The 21,195-nt window shown below is 40.6% G+C and overlaps 1 protein-coding gene across 2 annotated transcripts in view; it reads left to right on the top strand.

Annotated features, from left to right (window-relative positions):
• Positions 1 to 21,195, top strand: part of LOC124369972 (methyl-CpG-binding domain protein 5-like) — a 163,288-nt gene that overhangs the window by 99,927 nt on the left and 42,166 nt on the right. For both annotated transcript variants that reach the window (XM_046828207.1, XM_046828208.1), the window contains exon 3: positions 203 to 326. In XM_046828207.1, coding sequence (XP_046684163.1) covers positions 203 to 326 — 124 coding nt within the window. The remainder of the gene's footprint in view (positions 1 to 202; positions 327 to 21,195) is intronic.

The raw sequence follows: 21,195 nt of genomic DNA, 5'->3' as shown, positions 1-21,195 counted from the left end.
AATCAACAATATTTTGTCTACTGTACCACGGATGTTGATTGCTGTTACTATTTATTGTTACAGCCCCAGTCAGACGGCGCTCAGCTCTTTGGACCAAGTGAAGGCCTATCTGCTGGTGCAGATGTAGGAAGTACGCTACAATCAACAATATTTTGTCCACTGTAACACGGATGTTGATTGCTGTTACTATTTATTGTTACAGCCCCAGTAACACGGCGCTCAGCTCTTTGGATCAAGTGAAGGCCTATCTGCAGACGCAAGGAACTTGCAAGTGCGGTCTCGAGTGCCCTCTAAACTGTGATATAGTATTCAACTTTGACCCTAAGGTATGTGTGTTTTCATTTTTTCGTAGGGTTACTTCACTTTACCAATGCTACATTTGTATGTTAGACAAACCCTAGAGGTTTTATTTCTTGTTGGTTTATATATGCCAACAACTCGTTATCATATTTGGGCACAGGAGTGCTTCATCACTAACAGTAAATGTCAAAATACTGTGGTAAAGTGATACGTTTATCAACAGGTCTATTGTGAAGCGATGGATAATTGTGGGAGTGGGTGCTGTTCCTAAAGGTTTTTGGAAGCCTATACGTGACGGAGAGCACTCCCCTGTCCTTTTTGACCGGTAGAAGCTGAAACAGAGAACCCTCTCTTTGTTTCTAACTGACATGAATGAGGTAATGCCAGCTATCTCTCCACGGGATCTCGACAGGAGGTGGCTCCATTCTCCCACTCTTGCCTACCGTCGTGCAGAAGACTTTTCTAACTGTCCCCCAAGTGGTGTTGAGCTATCTTAAATATTTAAAGATACAACCGCGTTATTTTAACATGAATATCATGCATATTCTCTTTGTCGAAAATAGATCACCTGTTCGTTCACTCCAATACAGCCACGACCTTCTTTCAAATGTAGTGTTCATAGAAATCCAGGTTCGCGAGTTATCCGTGGCCAGGTGGTTGTTATATTGTCCTGTACGTATACGGTAGCTGGTTAATTTAGGGAACACGATTAATTGTCCCAATGTCATGTCTGTGTCGTGCGGGTTCAACTGAGTTGAAGATATAAGTGGGTTTCGAGTGGTAATTCTGTAATCTATACGGGCACTTATTTAACACACGATGTAGGCCTACGTCACTGTGCTGAACCGAACCCTGCAGTAGTAGTTAAGGCGGCAACTAGAGTGACTGCAGTGCGGCCGGACCAGATGTTGAACAAGACACGATGTACGTCGACTGTGCTGAACCGAACCTTGCAGTAGTAGTTAAGGCGGCAGCTAGAGTGGCTGCAGTGCGGCCGGACCAGATGTTGAACAAGACACGATGTACGTCGACTGTGCTGAACCGAACCTTGCAGTAGTAGTTAAGGCGGCAGCTAGAGTGGCTGCAGTGCGGCCGGACCAGATGTTGAACAAGACACGATGTACGTCGACTGTGCTTAACCGAACCTTGCAGTAGTAGTTAAGGCGGCAGCTAGAGTGACTGCAGTGCGGCCGGACCAGATGTTGAACAAGACACGATGTACGTCGACTGTGCTGAACCGAACCTTGCAGTAGTAGTTAAGGCGGCAGCTAGAGTGGCTGCAGTGCGGCCGGACCAGATGTTGAACAAGACACGATGTACGTCGACTGTGCTGAACCGAACCTTGCAGTAGTAGTTAAGGCGGCAGCTAGAGTGACTGCAGTGCGGCCGGACCAGATGTTGAACAAGACACGATGTACGTCGACTGTGCTGAACCGAACCTTACAGTAGTAGTTAAGGCGGCAGCTAGAGTGGCTGCAGTGCGGCGGACCAGATGTTGAACAAGACACGATGTACGTCGACTGTGCTGAACCGAACCTTGCAGTAGTAGTTAAGGCGGCAGCTAGAGTGGCTGCAGTGCGGCGGACCAGATGTTGAACAAGACACGATGTACGTCGACTGTGCTGAACCGAACCTTACAGTAGTAGTTAAGGCGGCAGCTAGAGTGGCTGCAGTGCGGCGGACCAGATGTTGAACAAGACACGATGTACGTCGACTGTGCTGAACCGAACCTTACAGTAGTAGTTAAGGCGGCAGCTAGAGTGGCTGCAGTGCGGCGGACCAGATGTTGAACAAGACACGATGTACGTCGACTGTGCTGAACCGAACCTTACAGTAGTAGTTAAGGCGGCAGCTAGAGTGGCTGCAGTGCGGCGGACCAGATGTTGAACAAGACACGATGTACGTCGACTGTGCTGAACCGAACCTTGCAGTAGTAGTTAAGGCGGCAGCTAGAGTGGCTGCAGTGCGGCGGACCAGATGTTGAACAAGACACGATGTACGTCGACTGTGCTGAACCGAACCTTGCAGTAGTAGTTAAGGCGGCAGCTAGAGTGGCTGCAGTGCGGCGGACCAGATGTTGAACAAGACACGATGTACGTCGACTGTGCTGAACCGAACCTTGCAGTAGTAGTTAAGGCGGCAGCTAGAGTGGCTGCAGTGCGGCCGGACCAGATGTTGAACAAGACGTGAAATTACGATGTGAGACCGGACCAGATCGGAGGAGCAGAGCTGTCGGGCAACTTTCCAGACAAGTTCAAGGCCAGGGGACACTCTGGCTAGCTTCTCGTTCTCCACACTTAGAATGTCCGGTGTCCGAGGCTAACATGCCCACTGCTCCCGTCAGCGACTGCCTCGCTGTGATCCTCGGACTCCGATGGGATAATTATTTATGGCTCTTACAAGTCACATTAAAAGTACAAACCACGCACATTATTTTTTGTGGATATAACCTTTTCTTCTCTCTGCTGCCATCTGATACTCATCATAATGTTAACGTTGTTCGTTTGTTGTTAACTCATTTCACCTGTTGTTAATAACTCCCTAATACCTGAGAGATTTTTAATTTGCTGCTCTTAAACAATTCAGTTGTTTACATTTGTTATTCTGTACCAAGGGGGTTTATATAATCAACGTTTTACGAAACTTATAGTTGTTTAATCAAAACTACGTCCATAAGTTAATCTCGTAAAATACTGCTGTAATATGTAATGAATTGTACTTTACGTATATTTTTACGGACGGTTGTGAAGTGCCGTAATCGCGAGACGAATAAGACAATTTGCCACAAACCCATCGTCTGCAACCAAACGTTAATATTATCAACATTAGCCGCGTATTGTAGAAGGATTGTACTACAGAGTGTTTGTGTATTTGTTTGTAGACCGAGCGGTCTAAGACTTCGAACTTAAGGGTTAGCGCGAGTTAAAATCCTGCCTGTGACCGTTGCACTTTTTATCAGTACCATCGATCGACCTTGTACTGTATCGACTTTCCCCCTTATTATGTTTGGAAAGGTCCTCGCACAGGCTAGTGGCCCACGAGGACGGGCAGAATAACGCTGCAGTTAACAGTTATGTCATTCATGTAAATAATTCGGTACGTGGTCAATAACAACGTTCGGTATATAACTTATTTTTGTAGTTATGTTGCAACATCCAGAACAATTACACCAAGAAATCAAAATGCAACTCATTAAAACCGACCAAAACCGTGCTAATTCCGCGAGACCGTTGCCTACGCGCAGAGTGCATTTGATTGCCCATTATATTAACTGGCCGTGCACTCGTTTCTTCATACAACTAGCTCGAGAATTAGCGAACGGCGTGTAAGTTTGTTTGCGGTTGTAAAACAGGAACGGACTACAATAGACGGTTGAATAAAACCCGTCAATGGTCGTAAACGCGAGGGGAAGGTCAGACGGCACCTGCATAATGTGCGGAGTGACTCATGAATAATATGGCCATGCATGATGTATATTGCATGTTTACGTTAGTAGGTGTGACTCAATATGCATAAGTGCTTATCCAATGATTCATGGATTTATTTGCTTATGGACGGCGAGCGGCGTAGTGGCTATACATACATGCGTGGTTGTTTGAAGTACTTGGCTCTGTGTATTAACAAATCCACGTCAAAAATGTTAAAATAATATAGTTTTTCACGGAGTTTAAGACAATATTTAAGGTTTCGTCGCATATTCAGGACATATTGGGTTCGTTTTGTGGAAAAACCAAAACCCCCCCGACCTTATGTGTTCTACTGGCTGTCACAGACCTGAACTTGGATAGTTTCTCTTTAATACAGGACAGTGAAATCTTTGGCATAAAACAACATGAAAAGGTTCTCTCCAGGTTTTTTTTCTTATTTAGTTCATACGTAGCAGAATTATACTTAATTCTGATGTTTTTTGCGGTTGAGACATTAGGCACCTGTCCCCAGGGCAACACGCCACGTCTTTGCATTTGAATTTGAACATGTACCGATTCTCTTTTGTGTTGGACGTGAAAGCTCCCATATGCGGCCGGTGTAAGTCCCGCCGCTATCTGTCGACTGCTGTTCACATATTCATATCGCGGTAATGAGCTTATTAATTAGGGGACAGCTGAAACTGGTATTAACAATTAGCTGTAGGCAGGTGCCACGTCAGAGCAGTCACCTGCTGCCGGTCTCCCCTCCGCCCCCACGGGCACGCATTCGTGGCATCGGCCGCTTTAAAACGAGTTTTAGGTGAAGTAGCAGATTTTGTAAGGGGCAAGGTGAAAGTGGACGCTCAATGAACTGTTCCAAGCTGTATACGCCCGTTTTACTGAGCGCTAACTTTGTCTCAAGCACATTAACTGTTTTGAACTGACCTCCAACAGTTAGGCGCTTCTTATAATCAGAGAATATGTTCTTAATTTCTTCTCCCTTTTCCGAACGTTTTAAAGTGCATTAAGTTACTTTCCATTTTGCAGAAGTTCTCGAGAACGTTGCCTCCTACATGTGCGATCTCTACAAGTTCCACTCCTACCGTCAGTAGCTAAAGTGAAGGCTCTTGTTAATGAGATAAAAAAGCATTTATAAACGGCGTTTTTGCAATGATGTGTTCCGTTATGTATCCTTCAAATTTTGTACATTTAACATGTGTATCAGATCTTGAAGTTTTTATGTAGTTGTGAATATTTATAAAAAATGCCAACAGTTTTCTCAGTGAAAATATTCCATACAAATTATTAACTCTTTATTGAAAATAGTTAGTTAGGAGATCAATTCTGTACACTACACGAACAACAACGAACACATTGTATGTAAATCGTGTCGTTGGAATGATTTGTCTCGCCAAACACTGCTACCAACAATATTAGAATAATTACTTGTTTGAAATTTGTAAATGCTCTAATAAGATACTGTAACCTGGGTATCAAGGTAGGCTCCTAACGCTCAACCTGAAGACCAAAGTAGGCTCCTAACGGTCAACTGGAGACCATAGTCCGCTCCTAACGCTTAATGTAGACCATAGTCGGCTCCTAGCGCACAATTCGGAGACCAAAATAGACTTCTAACGATCAACCTCGGGACCAAAGTAGGTTCCTAACGCTCAAACTGGGGACCAAAGTAGGCTCCTAACGATAAACCTGGGGACCAAAGTAGGCTCCTAACGATCAACCTGGGGAACAAATTAGCCTCCTAACGCTCAAACTGGGGACCAAAGTAGGCTCCTAACGATCAACCTGGGGACTATGTATCACAGTATATCACCCCAGGGTACAGGAACGCTAGTACAAGGGAAGGTAGTGCTGTGTATCTTATATAAGTTGCTACATTATATCTCATTCCCCGTATAATTTAACAGATTTAAGTATTATGACACTTTCTCTTTTTCACCCGGTGTTGTGTTAACAGTTTTAGGTGGATAGGTAGAGTTTTCGTGACATACTTGTCAAATTTGAAACATTATCCAAGTAATACTCACCAACATGCTTCAAACCCGAGGTTCTATTCTCTCTTCCACATCCTCACCTCTTACGATCTTCGAATAAAAGGTGACGATAGGAATTTTTATTTTAGATTGAAGAATAACCAGTTAAGACTCATAGCAAGCTCCAGTTTAGGAAATAGAGGTTTATCGCGTTTAGCTAATTCTCTTAAATTTAACAAATTCATCGAAGTGTGTAGGAATATGGTGCAGTTTGAAGCTCCTAATGGTTGAGTTCTGCAGAACTTCCGGCATTGCTGAGTGTAACAGTTCGTTGGGACAATCTGTCCTCATAGCTTTGTAACTTTCCCAGTCCAGATCTTACAAAAACAATCCATCGGAGTTGGATTCTTGGACATTTTTGCACGTGAAATCCTCACACAATATCATTACGTATTTATCATCACTAGGGACCTCTTTAGGAATTACCTGATGAACACCAAGTAAGCTATTCCAGTAATCTCGGGCTAATTCTTATTAACGTGAAAACAATTTTCCCGCAGTCATAATGTCAAAACATAATGTGTGATGTTTCTGATTCCGATCACTTAGGTATAGTGGCTTCAGCTATATTGACAAATCTGTACCGTTGAATCATAGCAAAGACATGGTTTCATTTTTGTGTATATTAACGGAATTGAGCTTTCTCGGACGTCCATTGATCCGAAGAGAAGTGGAATATCTTCAAGAATTAAAAAACTACCACAATGAATTCGTATCACACTGTCATACAGCCACCACAAGTATAAACGTATGCATATATACCCGTCGTGGAATATGAAGCGAGGACGTTCCCGATTGATGGAAAAGTGTAATGTAAAATGGCCAGCTGTTTGCCTATTTACACACTATTTTTTCATTTAAATGCTAAGTTCATGCATCCTATCTGTTAAAAGAGTGAAATTGTGAATTCTGGATCGCCGAACATTATACAATAACATAACGACACCGACGATGAATCTGTACAACCTTGGTAAGGTCTGCAGGAGTCTAAATAAGTTGTCAATGTGGACTGATAAAACTCTTGAGATCTTGATCGTCTCTCGCTGAAGCCCCGACAACCCCTACATTATCGGCGGAAGAGGTGACGGCGACAGCTGGAGGAGCGACGGTTGTCACGTGGCAAGCGGCACGGCGGGCCAGGAGGACCGGGGCCGGACAATAGAAACCCTTGACCCAGAAACAAGTCGGTCACGGAGAGCGGGCGGGCGTCGGGCCGGGGTCGGGAGTACCATCGCCGTGCTTTTGGCAACCGTGCATTCTCGTACCATCACCGTGCTTTTGGCAACCGAGCATTCTCGTACCATCGCCGTGCTTTTGGCAACCGTGCATTCTCGTACCATCGCCGTGCTTTTGGCAACCGTGCATTCTCGTACCATCGCCGTGCTTTTGGCAACCGTGCATTCTCGTACCATCGCCGTGCTTTTGGCAACTGGGTATTCTCGTACCAACGCCGTGCTTGCAACCGAGCATTCTCGTATCATCACCTTGCTTTTGGCAACCGGGTATTCTCGGGTGTCTGTCCTAGTGCTATGGACATACCGTACAATGTAAAGTCCTGACATTTTCTGGGGGTGTTTAAAAGTCTGTGAACGATGAATGAGACTAAACTTGTCTATACGTTATCGTGGTTTATACGTTATCGTGGTTTAACAATAACGAGTTAGACTAAAATGTCGAGAAGAACGCATATTACAATCGCGAACTCTCTGCGTTGTTTCGTTGACATGTGTAAAGTGTTCAATGTTTTTCACTCTGCCCTTAAACATGTCCACGAACAATTAATGTGCAATAGAATAGTGTTGTGTGTCATTGTTACAGGACACAATATTCCTACAGTCGAGCTGTCACTAGGCAGGTAGAGGTGTGGGACGTGTTATGCAACAAACGCGTTGGACGTTTCTGTTAAATGTTAAAAACAACGCCTCGGCAAGCGGGCCGTAGCCGTGGCAGGGCGCCGAATTCCTTTGCTTAATTAATCTCCTACTTAATACGCCGGTAAAGGCAAACGAGTTATGAATAAAACAGCCGGCGGCGACACCGGCTTTATTAAGAAGCTCGAACGCAAGGCTAACCGGTCTTTCAGCGACGTATCGGTAAAAAAGACACAGCAAAAAAGCAGAGACAAATAAAGTGGCAGATGAATAATAATGAACAGTTTAGTGTGACGGGTGTCAGATACGAACATATGTCTGTCTGTGGAAGCGTGGGACCGCGAGAACTCGGCTTGTAGCTTGTAGCTTGCTGCTGATCAGTGGTGAATGTGGAGGGAGGGGTCCACAGGGATATCTAACAATTCTCTACAAGATCTGTAAAAACTTATTGGAAAATATATTGGAAAATTACAAACTCGTTTCGAAGCCATGTTTTAGACGAAACTGTAATATGTCCAACACGCGCGCAGTCTGACGAGAAAACTGTTTTCTTCCGATTTTGCTTCGAATCCGATGAGGAAGAAGGTTGCTGATGAAGCCCGAGTGTTGTTAATTCTGTTTATGAAGTTTTTAAATCAAAGTCTTTAAGTAGAGAGCGTGAGATTGTTATGCTGTTATTGTGATCTATCATTGTTTATATTTGTATATTGCTCTAATTTATACTACTCTGAATAGAGAGCGTGAGATTTATCGAGATATTAATATATTTTTATTGCTTTATATAATTATATTTATATGTGTTTAGTTGCTTTAAGGACTGCCTGTACTGTCGGCTATCTTTAGTTGGCCCGTTGTGAGAATATCTCCAAATAATTATACTGTATGTACTTATTTTTTATCGTCGAGTTACAGGATATATCTCATTTAAATACACAATCAAACGTATCCAATATGTTTACATTTTACAATACTTTTATTAGATTTATTATTATTGAGAATCATTTTGAATGTCCTGGCAATTTAAAACACAGTCTTGTTTTTACATTTGTACTTTTTTCATAAAACGTTATGTTCATTTAACCTTTGTTCGTTTTCACCATTGTTCTAGTTTCATGATGACTTAGGTAGGTTTCAATTTGTCTGGGACCCCCTCTCCCTTACAACATAGGATATCGAGTCAGTGCAAGGTGAGGAGTTTCAGACGATGGATACAATGGGTTGCACGGATTTCACGACCAGCAGGGTGACGTAATCACTATCCAATATAGAGTGGAGTTACTGCAAACACCACTATACCAAGGACAAGTCGTTGGTGGCTAATACGTCGCATCTGGCAATGTTGTGGTAGTTTCAAACGCAAACAAGCACTGGTGTAACAGCGTTAGACCATGAAAAAGACATTTTACACACCATGTAAAAGACGAAGGCCATGACATTGTAAAAGATGTTGCACCAAGGTTAAATCACGGTCAACCACTATTTAACTGGCACTGGTGTAACAGCGTCAGACACAGACCATTAAACTGCTAAAAGATGTTACACCAAGGTTAAATCGCGGTCGCCCACTCTTTAACTGGCACTGGTGTAACAGCGTCAGACACAGGCCATTAAACTGCTAAAAGATGTTACACCAAGGTTAAATCGCGGTCGCCCACTCTTTAACTGGCACTGGTGTAACAGCGTCAGACACAGGCCATTAAACTGCTAAAAGATGTTACACCAAGGTTAAATCGCGGTCGCCCACTCTTTAACTGGCACTGGTGTAACAACGTCAGACACAGGCCATTAAACTGCTAAAAGATGTTACACCAAGGTTAAATCGCGGTCGCCCACTCTTTAACTGGCACTGGTGTAACAGCGTCAGACACAGGCCATTAAAAGATGTTACACCAAGATTAAATCGCGGTCGATCACTCTTTAACTGGCACTGGTGTAACAGTGTCAGGCATAGACTATTAAAATACTAAACGATGCTAAATCAAGGTTAAATATCGAGTGACCACTATTTACTGGCACTGGTGTAGCGGCGTCGGACACAGACCAAACATATTTTACACGATTTACCAGAGACGTGGACTAAATACTGATACACCAGGGATAAGTTACTCGTTGGCATTAATTCTTAGTAACAGTGTCGGAAAACTATCTGGAATGGGTAAAATGAATCGAAATCACAGGAAACTTGGAGTGAGAGGTGAATATAGTGATTATCCATGTCGCTCACTGAAGAAATATATTTGTAATAGCTTTCCCCCTAAGGTGTGAATCAATTCGCGTATAAATGTCGCCACCCCAGTAAAGTTGAACAATCCGAACGTACCATACGTAAGACGTGCAGGTTTTACGAAAGGAAACCGACACTATCTGACGTACATTACCGAAACGTAACAGTTGATCAGTTTGATTCGGTCCATTCAGTGTGCAAATTTGTTATGCTACAAGTCTGAACTTACAGGCCCGCCAGAATGATTTAGCTCACACATTTTACTGCGCGGAATAGAACCGTCCCGCTCTGCATCTTGAACCGATTAAAAGCTCGATTTGGCGTGTACTCACTTAAGTGGTCGCGAGTGAAAAGACGACCCGGTTCTAATTGAAGACCGAGCTTTCTCACATCGAGGCCGTATTTTCCGTCAAGTGCACAAAAATAATACTTTGATCAGTAAAGGGCAAAGAGTGGGTGCAGCAACCGCACGTCAATTAGCAGCGGTACGCTCGTGAACTGACTCGAGTGGGTGGCTACAAACTGCGCAATGAAGAGCTGCCGCTGCTGCTGCCTGCCACTTCACACTGGGATACGGCCAGATCGATTTAATCAACCAAATTAGAGTCGGATTCGAAGATGAGAGGCGCCCTATGGTACATCGAGTGCACTTCTCAATAATATTATAGATTCTGGATGAGTTGAGGTGCGTTGCGTAAGCGTCGATTTGATTCGATTCATATCGAGCACTGTTATATTTCTCAGTTTCTGATCAGCTTAAAATATTCAAAAGTTTAAAAAATTGTGTGTACTACGTATAAACTTTATAGAAAATATTTTCTTCTAGTAAGTAGCAAGAGACTTGTAGTTTTGTACCTAAAATTTGTCAAGTGCAAAATATGAAAGTCCTAAATAAAGAGGGTTTAAAATGTTCGTAGTGTAATGTAGCCTGTTGTCCGTCAACAAAATCCGGCTTGAAACGTTCATGGTTTTGGATGTCCGCGGGTACTCAAACTTGTTAAGGTGATATGAAAGTTGTACAAGTGATGACTGACGGTTATGAATGACATGTTATCAATGTACCAGGTGTGTCATTTTCTTAAATTGTATTGCGTTAAGAAAAGCAATTTCCTTAGTTTGTAAATAACTCATTTCTGTAAATATTCGCATTGCTTATTTTCAGCGGTTTTGTCGGTCCAACAACATAACTCGAAATTCCTGTGTCAATTGTTAATACCTTGTGTTAATCTGTTTTCCTGTGTTCAGCTAATAATTGATGGTGAGTTTAAACTTACCAAAATAAACCCAATTACAAATAAAGAAAATGACCATGGAGGTGTAATAAATAATTCCTGAGGAACCCGTGCTACATGGATTACGGATAAAGACAGTTTACCTCTGTTTTCAGTTTATTTATTTATTTATATTTATTTTTTTTTTAAGGAGAAGCCGATCTCCTTTTATGCCTTATTCTGCCCGTCCTTATGGGCCACTGGTCTGTGCGAGGATCTTATCAAACAGAATAAGGGGGAGAGTCGATACAGTACAAGGTCGATGGTACTGATAAAAAGTGCAACGGTCACAGACAGGATTCGAGCCTGCGCTATCTCTAACTCAGACCCAAAGTCCAACGTCTTAGACCACTTGGCCATCGGCACTCCCAAAGTTTAAAGCCACTGTATGATTTTCAAGTAGTATTAGAGTGATATGTGCGCGTATGTTCATCGATTTACTCATGTTAGCATCTGTGACACCCCGCCTGTGTAGTCATTGGTGGGTATTAGGAAGTCACCTGGAAGCCGTTCGTCCCCAGGCTGTGTTTGACAGGCCCTTAGCCCTAACTTCGCCTGGTGAAATAAGGCATACTTTACCTTTGGAGAGAGGACCTACTTTACCGTTATAATCGAAGAGAGGGCCTTTAAATCCTTACTTTGCCTCTACAATAAAGACATATTTAATTATATTTTTAACAATATTTGCAAAACAGATATGTATACATTGTACAGCTGCTTTTTCCCCAGTGTTAATGATTAATTATCACTATCGGCTTAATTCGATCTCTACCACAATTTCTCTGTTAAAGGCCATTGTTAATAAGTAGTTACCTAGTCTCCTACAGGCCTGCTGCTATGGACGGAATGGTGAAATACAGTAAACTCTTACAACCCTCGATCTCTACGACAATAATTTTACATTTAATTCTTTTTACATTACGTCATCTGTAGTAAAGAAGTCGCCGGTCGATTATTGTGACATCCGCGCGGAAACTGCCTGACGGACGAACAGCACCAGGGAACATTGTCGCGAGAAGGTGACTAAGTATTGGAGAAAGTCATTCGCATACTTGGCTGGGGTTGCGTTGGTCCTTTGACGACCTTTCTGAGAAGCAACGGGCCTTCTAAATAGCGCCTTTGTCGCAGGCCACAGCTGCTATGGCCCGACTACTGTAGTGTGGGTGTTCTCGCTTACACGCTCCTCAGGGGCGAAGGAGGTTTATTACAGTTCTTTGTTCGCAGTTTAGTGCCGCTCCACAGTCTTTTGTACTATCTGCCTGCTCTTTTCTTTTCGTTAATGTCCCGAACTTTTTGTCGGGTTTTTTTAGTACACGGTGCGTGACACAATTTCCTTCCTCAAGTCGCAAGTCATTTTTGGGTGTTTTGCCCGTGTACTAAATGTTAAAACTACGTATGTACTATGAATCTATTTAATGTTTTACATATAATTTATTCTAAAAACTTGTATTAGTCTGAATCTAGTTTCATTTATTAAGGCGAGTATTTATTAAGGGGATGGACTGCATCCAGCAATTTATAATATAAGATTATGTAAAATCTGAAATATTCAAAACATTGTAAATTTTATCTATTTTCAAAAAGTGTTTTTTTTTTTTTAATGTGTCTACCTTATACCAAGATTTAGAGCATAATACACTTTACAGCGGGAAAACATATTAAAAATCATAACAAAGAAAATGCCGGCTTAATAGCTAACACCACTATTAGCCTGGATATTCTACATTAACAAAGACCCACTAATCACGATATTTTTTATTACATCAATTTACTGATAAAACACCTTGTGTGCTATAATAATCTAGTTACAATATACATTGATAAAAATACTTTTTTCACATAATTAATGCCTTATAAAGATGAAAATACCAGATGGCTAAACTAGTATGTTTTCAACAACAACCGATTTTAATTACGTGCCAGTGTAGTCGGTAACGATTATTTCAGTGATTTATAAAATAGTGATGAAGGTGTTGACTGAAGAACTGCAAGGCAAGAGTAAGCCACACTAAGAGGGTGTCGAGTAACGAACAGGCTTCGCTCGGGTTGTATACCAAATTTGAAATCTATATAGCTCATTTAGTTACTGTATCTAGATGTCCTGCAGACAGTCACATATGCGTTTGCATCTCCCGATAGAAATAAGGTAAATAATCCAGTGAGCATATAGGCATCGATGATGCTCTGCCAAATGTCATGATTGGGCATGCACCATCATACAGCTTATTCTTGTCTTGTGTAGAAATGAAGTTTCATGCAAAATTCAAAGTGCATATGTGATATCTAACCTGGGATATCTCGCCACATGGTAAAGTTAGGTTTTATAGAAGTGTTCAAATGAAATCAATCTTTCGTTGAGTATGTGTCGTGCGAGAGAATGATTAGGACAAGTACTGGATCCCTTCTACAACAACAGACAACAATATTTTCGACTTTCGAATCCATCATCTTAAACATAGTATCGAATGCCTTTAAGAAATCATTTATAATACTGTTCATTTGTAATAAATAAGTCCTATATTAGCGATTTATCCAGCTGTAAAGATTTCTTACAGCCGTATCGGAATATAAGAAGCTGTAATGCTGTGAGAACTGGGAGTTGTGACCTGAAATGAGGAAAATGTAACTGCAATTATATGTAGTAATATGTACGGTAATAATTTGGGTTAGTCGAAAAACAAATTGTATGACGACGTTTTAGGCGAGCGAATGTAAGCGGAAATTTAGAGTAGTAGTCGTGTCTAATCGGGAAGTGTGTAATAATGTTCCATTGGTGACTGAGTGGACAGATTGGTGACTGAGTCACTCACACTGTGCAGGTATAGACCACCATTTACAGGCTTACAGTTGAGTCGCATCGTCTCGCGTATAATCGGGAAGTGACTAATAACGTTCCATTGGTGACTGAGTGGACAGATTGGTGACTGAGTCACTCACACTGTGCAGGTATAGACCACCATTTACAGGCTTACAGTTGAGTCGCATCGTCTCGCGTATAATCGGGAAGTGGCTAATAACGTTCCATTGGTGACTGAGTGGACAGATTGGTGACTGAGTCACTCACACTGTGCAGGTATAGACCACCATTTACAGGCTTACAGTTGAGTCGCATCGTCTCGCGTATAATCGGGAAGTGGCTAATAACGTTCCATTGGTGACTGAGTGGACAGATTGGTGACTGAGTCACTCACACTGTGCAGGTATAGACCACCATTTACAGGCTTACAGTTGAGTCGCATCGTCTCGCGTATAATCGGGAAGTGGCTAATAACGTTCCATTGGTGACTGAGTGGACAGATTGGTGACTGAGTCACTCACACTGTGCAGGTATAGACCACCATTTACAGGCTTACAGTTGAGTCGCATCGTCTCGCGTATAATCGGGAAGTGGCTAATAACGTTCCATTGGTGACTGAGTGGACAGATTGGTGACTGAGTCACTCACACTGTGCAGGTATAGACCACCATTTACAGGCTTACAGTTGAGTCGCATCGTCTCGCGTATAATCGGGAAGTGGCTAATAACGTTCCATTGGTGACCGAGTGGACAGATTGGTGACTGAGTCACTCACACTGAGTGCATATCTTTTTGACGCTTCAACAAATGTTTAGAGTATTATTTCAGAACCGCATTATTGAAGTCGTTAGATTTCTTTGTTGGAATTTCGTTATTGCTGTAGATATGTCCTTATCTTCCTCTTTGATCGGGGCCAGAGCCATGGTAGCTGCTGGACTCTTATTGATGGAGAGAGCTGATGCCGCTGATAAAGACCCTGAAAAGTGTTGAACTCATCAGCGACCCTAGTGGTACCGCTGACTTGTTAGTTATTATGTATAGCTCGTCATAAGCTTTTCCAGCTCGTATCACTTTTCTATTAGTTTGTTTCCAATTTAGACAAAATCGTTGATTTTATTATTTGAGTGGCTATTAATTTCGCAAATAATAACATTTATTTCTCTCGAAACCCAGTTGCCTTTGGTAAGCAAACTTCACTTTTATATTCTAGCATTTCGTTGTATTTTAATGATAGAGTGCTCGCGTTCAAGTTGAAATAAAATTTTCTTCAAAATCGTAGAACTAAACTCAACGGGGTCAATACAATTTAGAGACTTTAAACAACGCTCTTTCAAAAGCCATTAGTTTAGAATTACATGTGAGGGTCACGTGTTGTCGATTGATGTCGCTGAAGTGGCGGTAACTCGTGTTGGCGTTTCTATTGACCGGACTATACCAAATGACCTCAATAGTGCAGTGAACCGTTTCGCCGTGGGGTAATCAACATCTAAAACATCAATATTAAAATCCTCTATTGCATTTAACGTCTGTATTTTTTTGTACATTTTTTGCCATGTACTTAATTACCTTCTAATTGTACTTTATAATTGTGTCGTAGTTTATTTAAACCAATCTCTGTGTTCTGTATGATATCAAGGCTGATCTCACTTAATCGTAATACTTCACCGCTTTCCATGCAGGTCTTCAAGGGGTAATCTAGAACGTCTAGGCTACCATCTCCAGGATCGGACAGTGATGGGTCCTGATAGTGAGGTACCGTGTACCGTGTCTTGTCGGGCCCGGAGGCAGGGCGGTGAGTTATGTGGGAGAGCCAATCTAGAACGTCTAGGCTACCGTCTCGAGGATCGGACAGTGATGAGTCCCGATAGTGAGGTACCGTGTCTTGTCGGGCCCGGAGGCAGGGCGGTGAGTTATGTGGGAGAGCCAATCTAGAACGTCTAGGCTACCGTCTCGAGGATCGGACAGTGATGAGTCCCGATAGTGAGGTACCGTGTCTTGTCGGGCCCGGAGGCAGGGCGGTGAGTTATGTGGGAGAGCCAATCTAGAACGTCTAGGCTACCGTCTCGAGGATCGGACAGTGATGAGTCCCGATAGTGAGGTACCGTGTCTTGTCGGGCCCGGAGGCAGGGCGGTGAGTTATGTGGGAGAGCCAATCTAGAACGTCTAGGTTACCGTCTCGAGGATCGGACAGTGATGGGTCCTGATAGTGAGGTACCGTGTCTTGTCGGGCCCGGAGGCAGGGCGGTGAGTTATGTGGGAGAGCCAATCTAGAACGTCTAGGCTACCGTCTCGAGGATCGGACAGTGATGAGTCCCGATAGTGAGGTACCGTGTCTTGTCGGGCCCGGAGGCAGGGCGGTGAGTTATGTGGGAGAGCCAATCTAGAACGTCTAGGTTACCGTCTCGAGGATCGGACAGTGATGGGTCCTGATAGTGAGGTACCGTGTACCGTGTCTTGTCAGGCCCGGAGGCAGGGCGGGAGACCACCCGGCTAGACTCACCCATAGATTTACATGAAACAATGAATCGCCGGCTCAGATGCCCAGCTGAAGGAGAAAACTGTCCCTGTATGGATTACTATCAATCGACTGTTAGTGAACGGCGACCAACTCGTCCATTTTGTCAGTCACAATGTAGTCGCACCCTCTCAAATATACTGTATGGGAAGTGAGGACAGGAGTCAACCTTTTGTATAATGTATCAACTCATAAACTGCATTAACATACACAAATGTCAGTATATTTTTATCTTAGTTTTTAAATACTGCCTAAAATTTGTGTTATTACTTTTAAACGTTGTAATTAAATGAGTGCATTCCAAATGGTTTGAAGAATGGTTTTTTATTTGTTGTTGGGTTTATTTTGTCATAGAGAAGTTTTAGGCTGAAATGTATGTATTTTAACGGTTTGGTTGTATCAAACGAACAATTAAAAGTTTTGTCGTGTTCGGTCGCAATGCAAGTTATTTCTCGTTCGATTTTTAACGGAAGTTCTACGTGGTGTCATAATTTGCTTAAAAGCATAATAAATAATATTTATGTATACTGTGTTACAAACTCTTAAGTGTGAAGATTGTGATAGATTATTCATAAAACAAAATGCATAGCAGCCATTTTCAGTTGTATTAATTGGTATGAGTTTTTAATATGCGTACATTTTTGCACATTTTGATGAGGTTTTTGTCATAAACGAATTAAACATTAGGATAGATAGCGGCGGAATTGGAAGGTAGTACAAAAATAGTATTAGAAATAACAAAATTACTTTCGTGACAACTTTAACTTTCTTTATTAAATTTTATGTAAACTTTTGAAACGGCAGTCCGACAAACTAAAATGTTAAACAATGTTGCAATTCACTCCCACAATGCCCCTATATTTGTAATGAAATTTTATTCGGGTTTACACAAATTAAAAGAAGTTATGAAAGTTGAGTAGTTGGCGAAAATTGGGCTATCTTTAACAAAGAAATTATTTACAACATTTCTTAAATTAGTATTTTAAAGACCTCTTAATTTAAAGAATATGTTTGTAAGACCCAAATTCATTGGAAGTAATTCTTAACAATCATTTTATGGCTATAAGCACTGAAATAAGGCACTTTTTGGCATTAAAAACCTAAGTAATACGAATCAGTTCAATGGCTAACAACTTGGGACAAATCTCTTACAATGTATATCAATCGACACATGTTTTCATAAATACATATGCATAATTAGATTTTATTCATGAGTCTCCAAATGTTTGGCAATTTTATTGAACTTTTTACGTGATAAAGTTATGCCTTGTGTTGAGTTCTCTTTTTTAACAACGACGTAGCGTGTCTTCATGTTCAATGGAATCGTGTATATGATCAACAGTGAAATTGTTATATTAATATTTCTCGAGTGCGGGAATAAACTATTGTTAAGTTGTATTATCAGCCAACAAGAATGTCGTAGGAGCAGCATGCCAAAACTAAATGTCCGCTGGTAATAACTATCCAGCCATAACATATTCACTAATAATAAAATGTAGAAACATCGAAAGCCGTGTTGATCAATTTTGAATTTACCGATATAAAAACATCGGTGCTGTTTGATTCGTTGTGGTAAAATCGTTACACTTTTAACATTAAATAAGTATGCTGATGATGAACAGTAAACCAATGCACTCTGTCATCAGTATGGTGACACTCGCTCGTGGAACTGCTATTAATGCTTTGGAAATTCTATAGACCAGATGCGTAAAACTTTATAACAGATAAGTAACTACAACGCGATTGGCAAGGCCACTGAGAGATATTAACGCTTTGGAAATTTTATAGACCGGGTGTTTAAAAGTTTGTAAAAGCCAGTCAAGTAAGTACAATGCGATCAAGAACAAAACTATTAAAAAAGCATTAACGTCAGTATTTCAAACTACACCGGCCAAATGTGTAATAAATCATAATGAAAGTACATTACATTAACGTAGTAGTTTTGAGTCCTCATATTTTGCCGACGGGATGTCAAAAATTGAGTTATTACATTGGAAGCGACAAAAGTTCACCGTCGAAAGCTGGGAAATTAATTATAGTTCGAATAATAACGAACAGTGTGGCAGAACTGCTAACTAGCTTGTTCCGCGTCGCTGTAACTACTGTATCTGCACTCACGTGTAGTCCAACTGCAACAACCGTGACTGCATTGTAACACTCGGAACCACGTCACCCATTCGTTTCTGTGGATGATGATGTTAGCTATTCAACATGTTTGTAATGGATATCACAATTTTAAACTTATCGGAAATACCATGAATTTTGGTGCGGTTTAAGGGGGGTAGTACACCTTTCCGCATGCATTTACAAATTTATTTCTTGTGCAACTACTGATATACCTACACATATGAAATTTTGTGGGTAAGTTAGATAATTATATACTTTGGTTTATTTTAAAATGATTTTTAATAAAATATTTTATTCTATTACTGAGTTATAAATTTTTTTGTTTTTTGTACGTAGCTTACTTATTAACATAATTGTAACGCTCAAATTAAAGTTTCACACATAAATTTGGTATCATTCTGTTTGTTCGACCTAGGGCTATGGCATGAACTAAGGATATTGGTCTAATGTCAAAATAAATATAAATTACAAAATAAACATAATTTATAAAAAACAAAACATTTATTTACCTTAATAAATTGAGTTATATTGATTCATTTCTGGTAATCCTAGTTCATGCTATAGCTAATGATGTTAGAAACATCCCCTTAAAATTTGGTAAGGATATCTTGAATACTTTTTGAGAAATCATGTAAATAGTAGGCAAAAAAGTAACTTTCGGAAAACCACCGTTAAAGTTAAACTATTAAAAATGATGTTTTATCTTACATTAAAAAGACCCTGCTGCATATGTTACACCTTATACTTCTTAAAATCCCATTTGCTGGTCTAGTCTCAATCTCCTTCTGGCTCTTCTGGCTTCCAAACTTTGATTTTCAACTTTCTTTAGCAATGCGCGCACACGGATCTCATCAAAATTTCTCAACAATTCTTCACAGAAAGTCCCCGGAGTCATGGATAAATGAGTAAGAACCTTTAACCTACCTAAATGCCCTTCATTATAAATCAAAGATGCTTCATGTGCTGCAATATTTAAAACTGTTCTTCCAACAAAACCTTTTTTAGGCAGATGTTCCAAAGCACATTGTTGTATGACTCGTTAGCGTTTTGGGTCTTTCCTTTTAAACATCTTAAAAGTTCAGGCTTTGTCATATCTACGAATATTGGTTTAATGGAATCCATTATAGGGTATGGTATTGTATTTTTATGTTTAAAAGTTGTTATTGAGTCATTAGATATAGCCTGCTGGTACATACACCAAGATTCTGGGCCAGTCGGACAAAAATGGTGAAGTGTTTTCTCATCCGAACTGGCCTTGTGGTTCCATACTGCCCAAGCAGCCTTTCTCATTGATACCAAGTCATTGGGATTGGCTCTAATAGCATTACCAAAGTACACACCTAGTTGGTCAATCACAGAGTCTGTCATTTATTTTCGATTACTTGACACTGAAAACGTAAATGTTGACACTAATCTTCACTCAAGTAATGTAAACAAACAATACATTGAACCAAAGCCATTGGCCAGTAAAATAGAAATAAGAAAACAAATCACAGATTGTAAAGCAAAACACTACCTACTATCAATGAATACTGTATGAAAACTAAATCTAAAAACAAGAGGAGTGTACAAGATTTGGATTTTGTACAAAAAGCGATTTCGTTTTTTTGTCATAATTCAGCTAAAAATCAAGATATCATCATAATTTTTTTACTGTATTGATCAGAACAAACTAGTAAAAAATTATAATGAAAAAAATCAATAATGAAATTTTTGACATTTAACGGTGTACTACCCCCCTTAAATTTATAGGTGTATGTATAAAACTAAGTTTTATGTATTTTGTTATGCAAGGTATTGTAATACACGTACTAAATATACATATATACCTAAGCTTTGAAAGATTACAACGGTGCCAAATAAACCATAATATTGGTATGTAGTAGTAAAAGGTTCGTTTAGTATGTACTGCAACAACCACATACTCCACAATATTGTTTTGTTGTTGTCTTGTTTTGTTTGTTAGCAAAAAATTAGAGATTACTACATATTTTTCATCTGTTACTGTAAATTTGGGCGTGTGATTTCACTCAGTTCTGTTTGCTGGTTTTTTGCTGCAGGTGCTGTATTGTTTCCAAAATTTTGGAGATGACACAACTTCCTTGTATCTCGTGTTATGTTGTTTAATTTCTAATGTTAATGAGTGTTTGTCCCATTGTCGAGTTATTCGTTGTAGTCTTGTGTTGATTCAATTCAATTCAATGTTTACTGCATAAAAGACAATATAAATTGCATCGCAATCGTTATGACATTTACATTGTTGAGATTGTTAAGTCCGCGTTGAAAAGTTTTTATATTATCGAATCATTTTTACAGCAGTGTTGAGAATAACAAGAACTAGTACTTGACACATTACAATTAGCGCGTCTTATTTTATTTGTGCGTTTTTTTATTATTAGTTTGGTATACAGACGATGTAAACTCAACTCATGTCTTCCCTCAAATCGTAACACTGTTTTAAGCTTTACTAAAACTCCACATCGAAAAAACGTAGCCGTTTCAAGTAATGTGTTGGGTCAGCCAAATTGTTACCTAGGTGTGTTATAGAGAGAGAGCAGCGTGGATCCAGACCCGACTGCCGAGAGCAGTTGATGGGTTAATTGCTGATACAGGAAGAGGCAGGTGTGCTCTC

Source organism: Homalodisca vitripennis, chromosome X (assembly GCF_021130785.1).
Source record: "Homalodisca vitripennis isolate AUS2020 chromosome X, UT_GWSS_2.1, whole genome shotgun sequence".
NCBI classification, from domain to species: Eukaryota; Metazoa; Arthropoda; class Insecta; order Hemiptera; family Cicadellidae; genus Homalodisca; species Homalodisca vitripennis.
The sequence above is the reverse complement of the archived record's forward strand: the minus strand, read 5'-3'. Positions and strand labels throughout refer to the sequence as shown.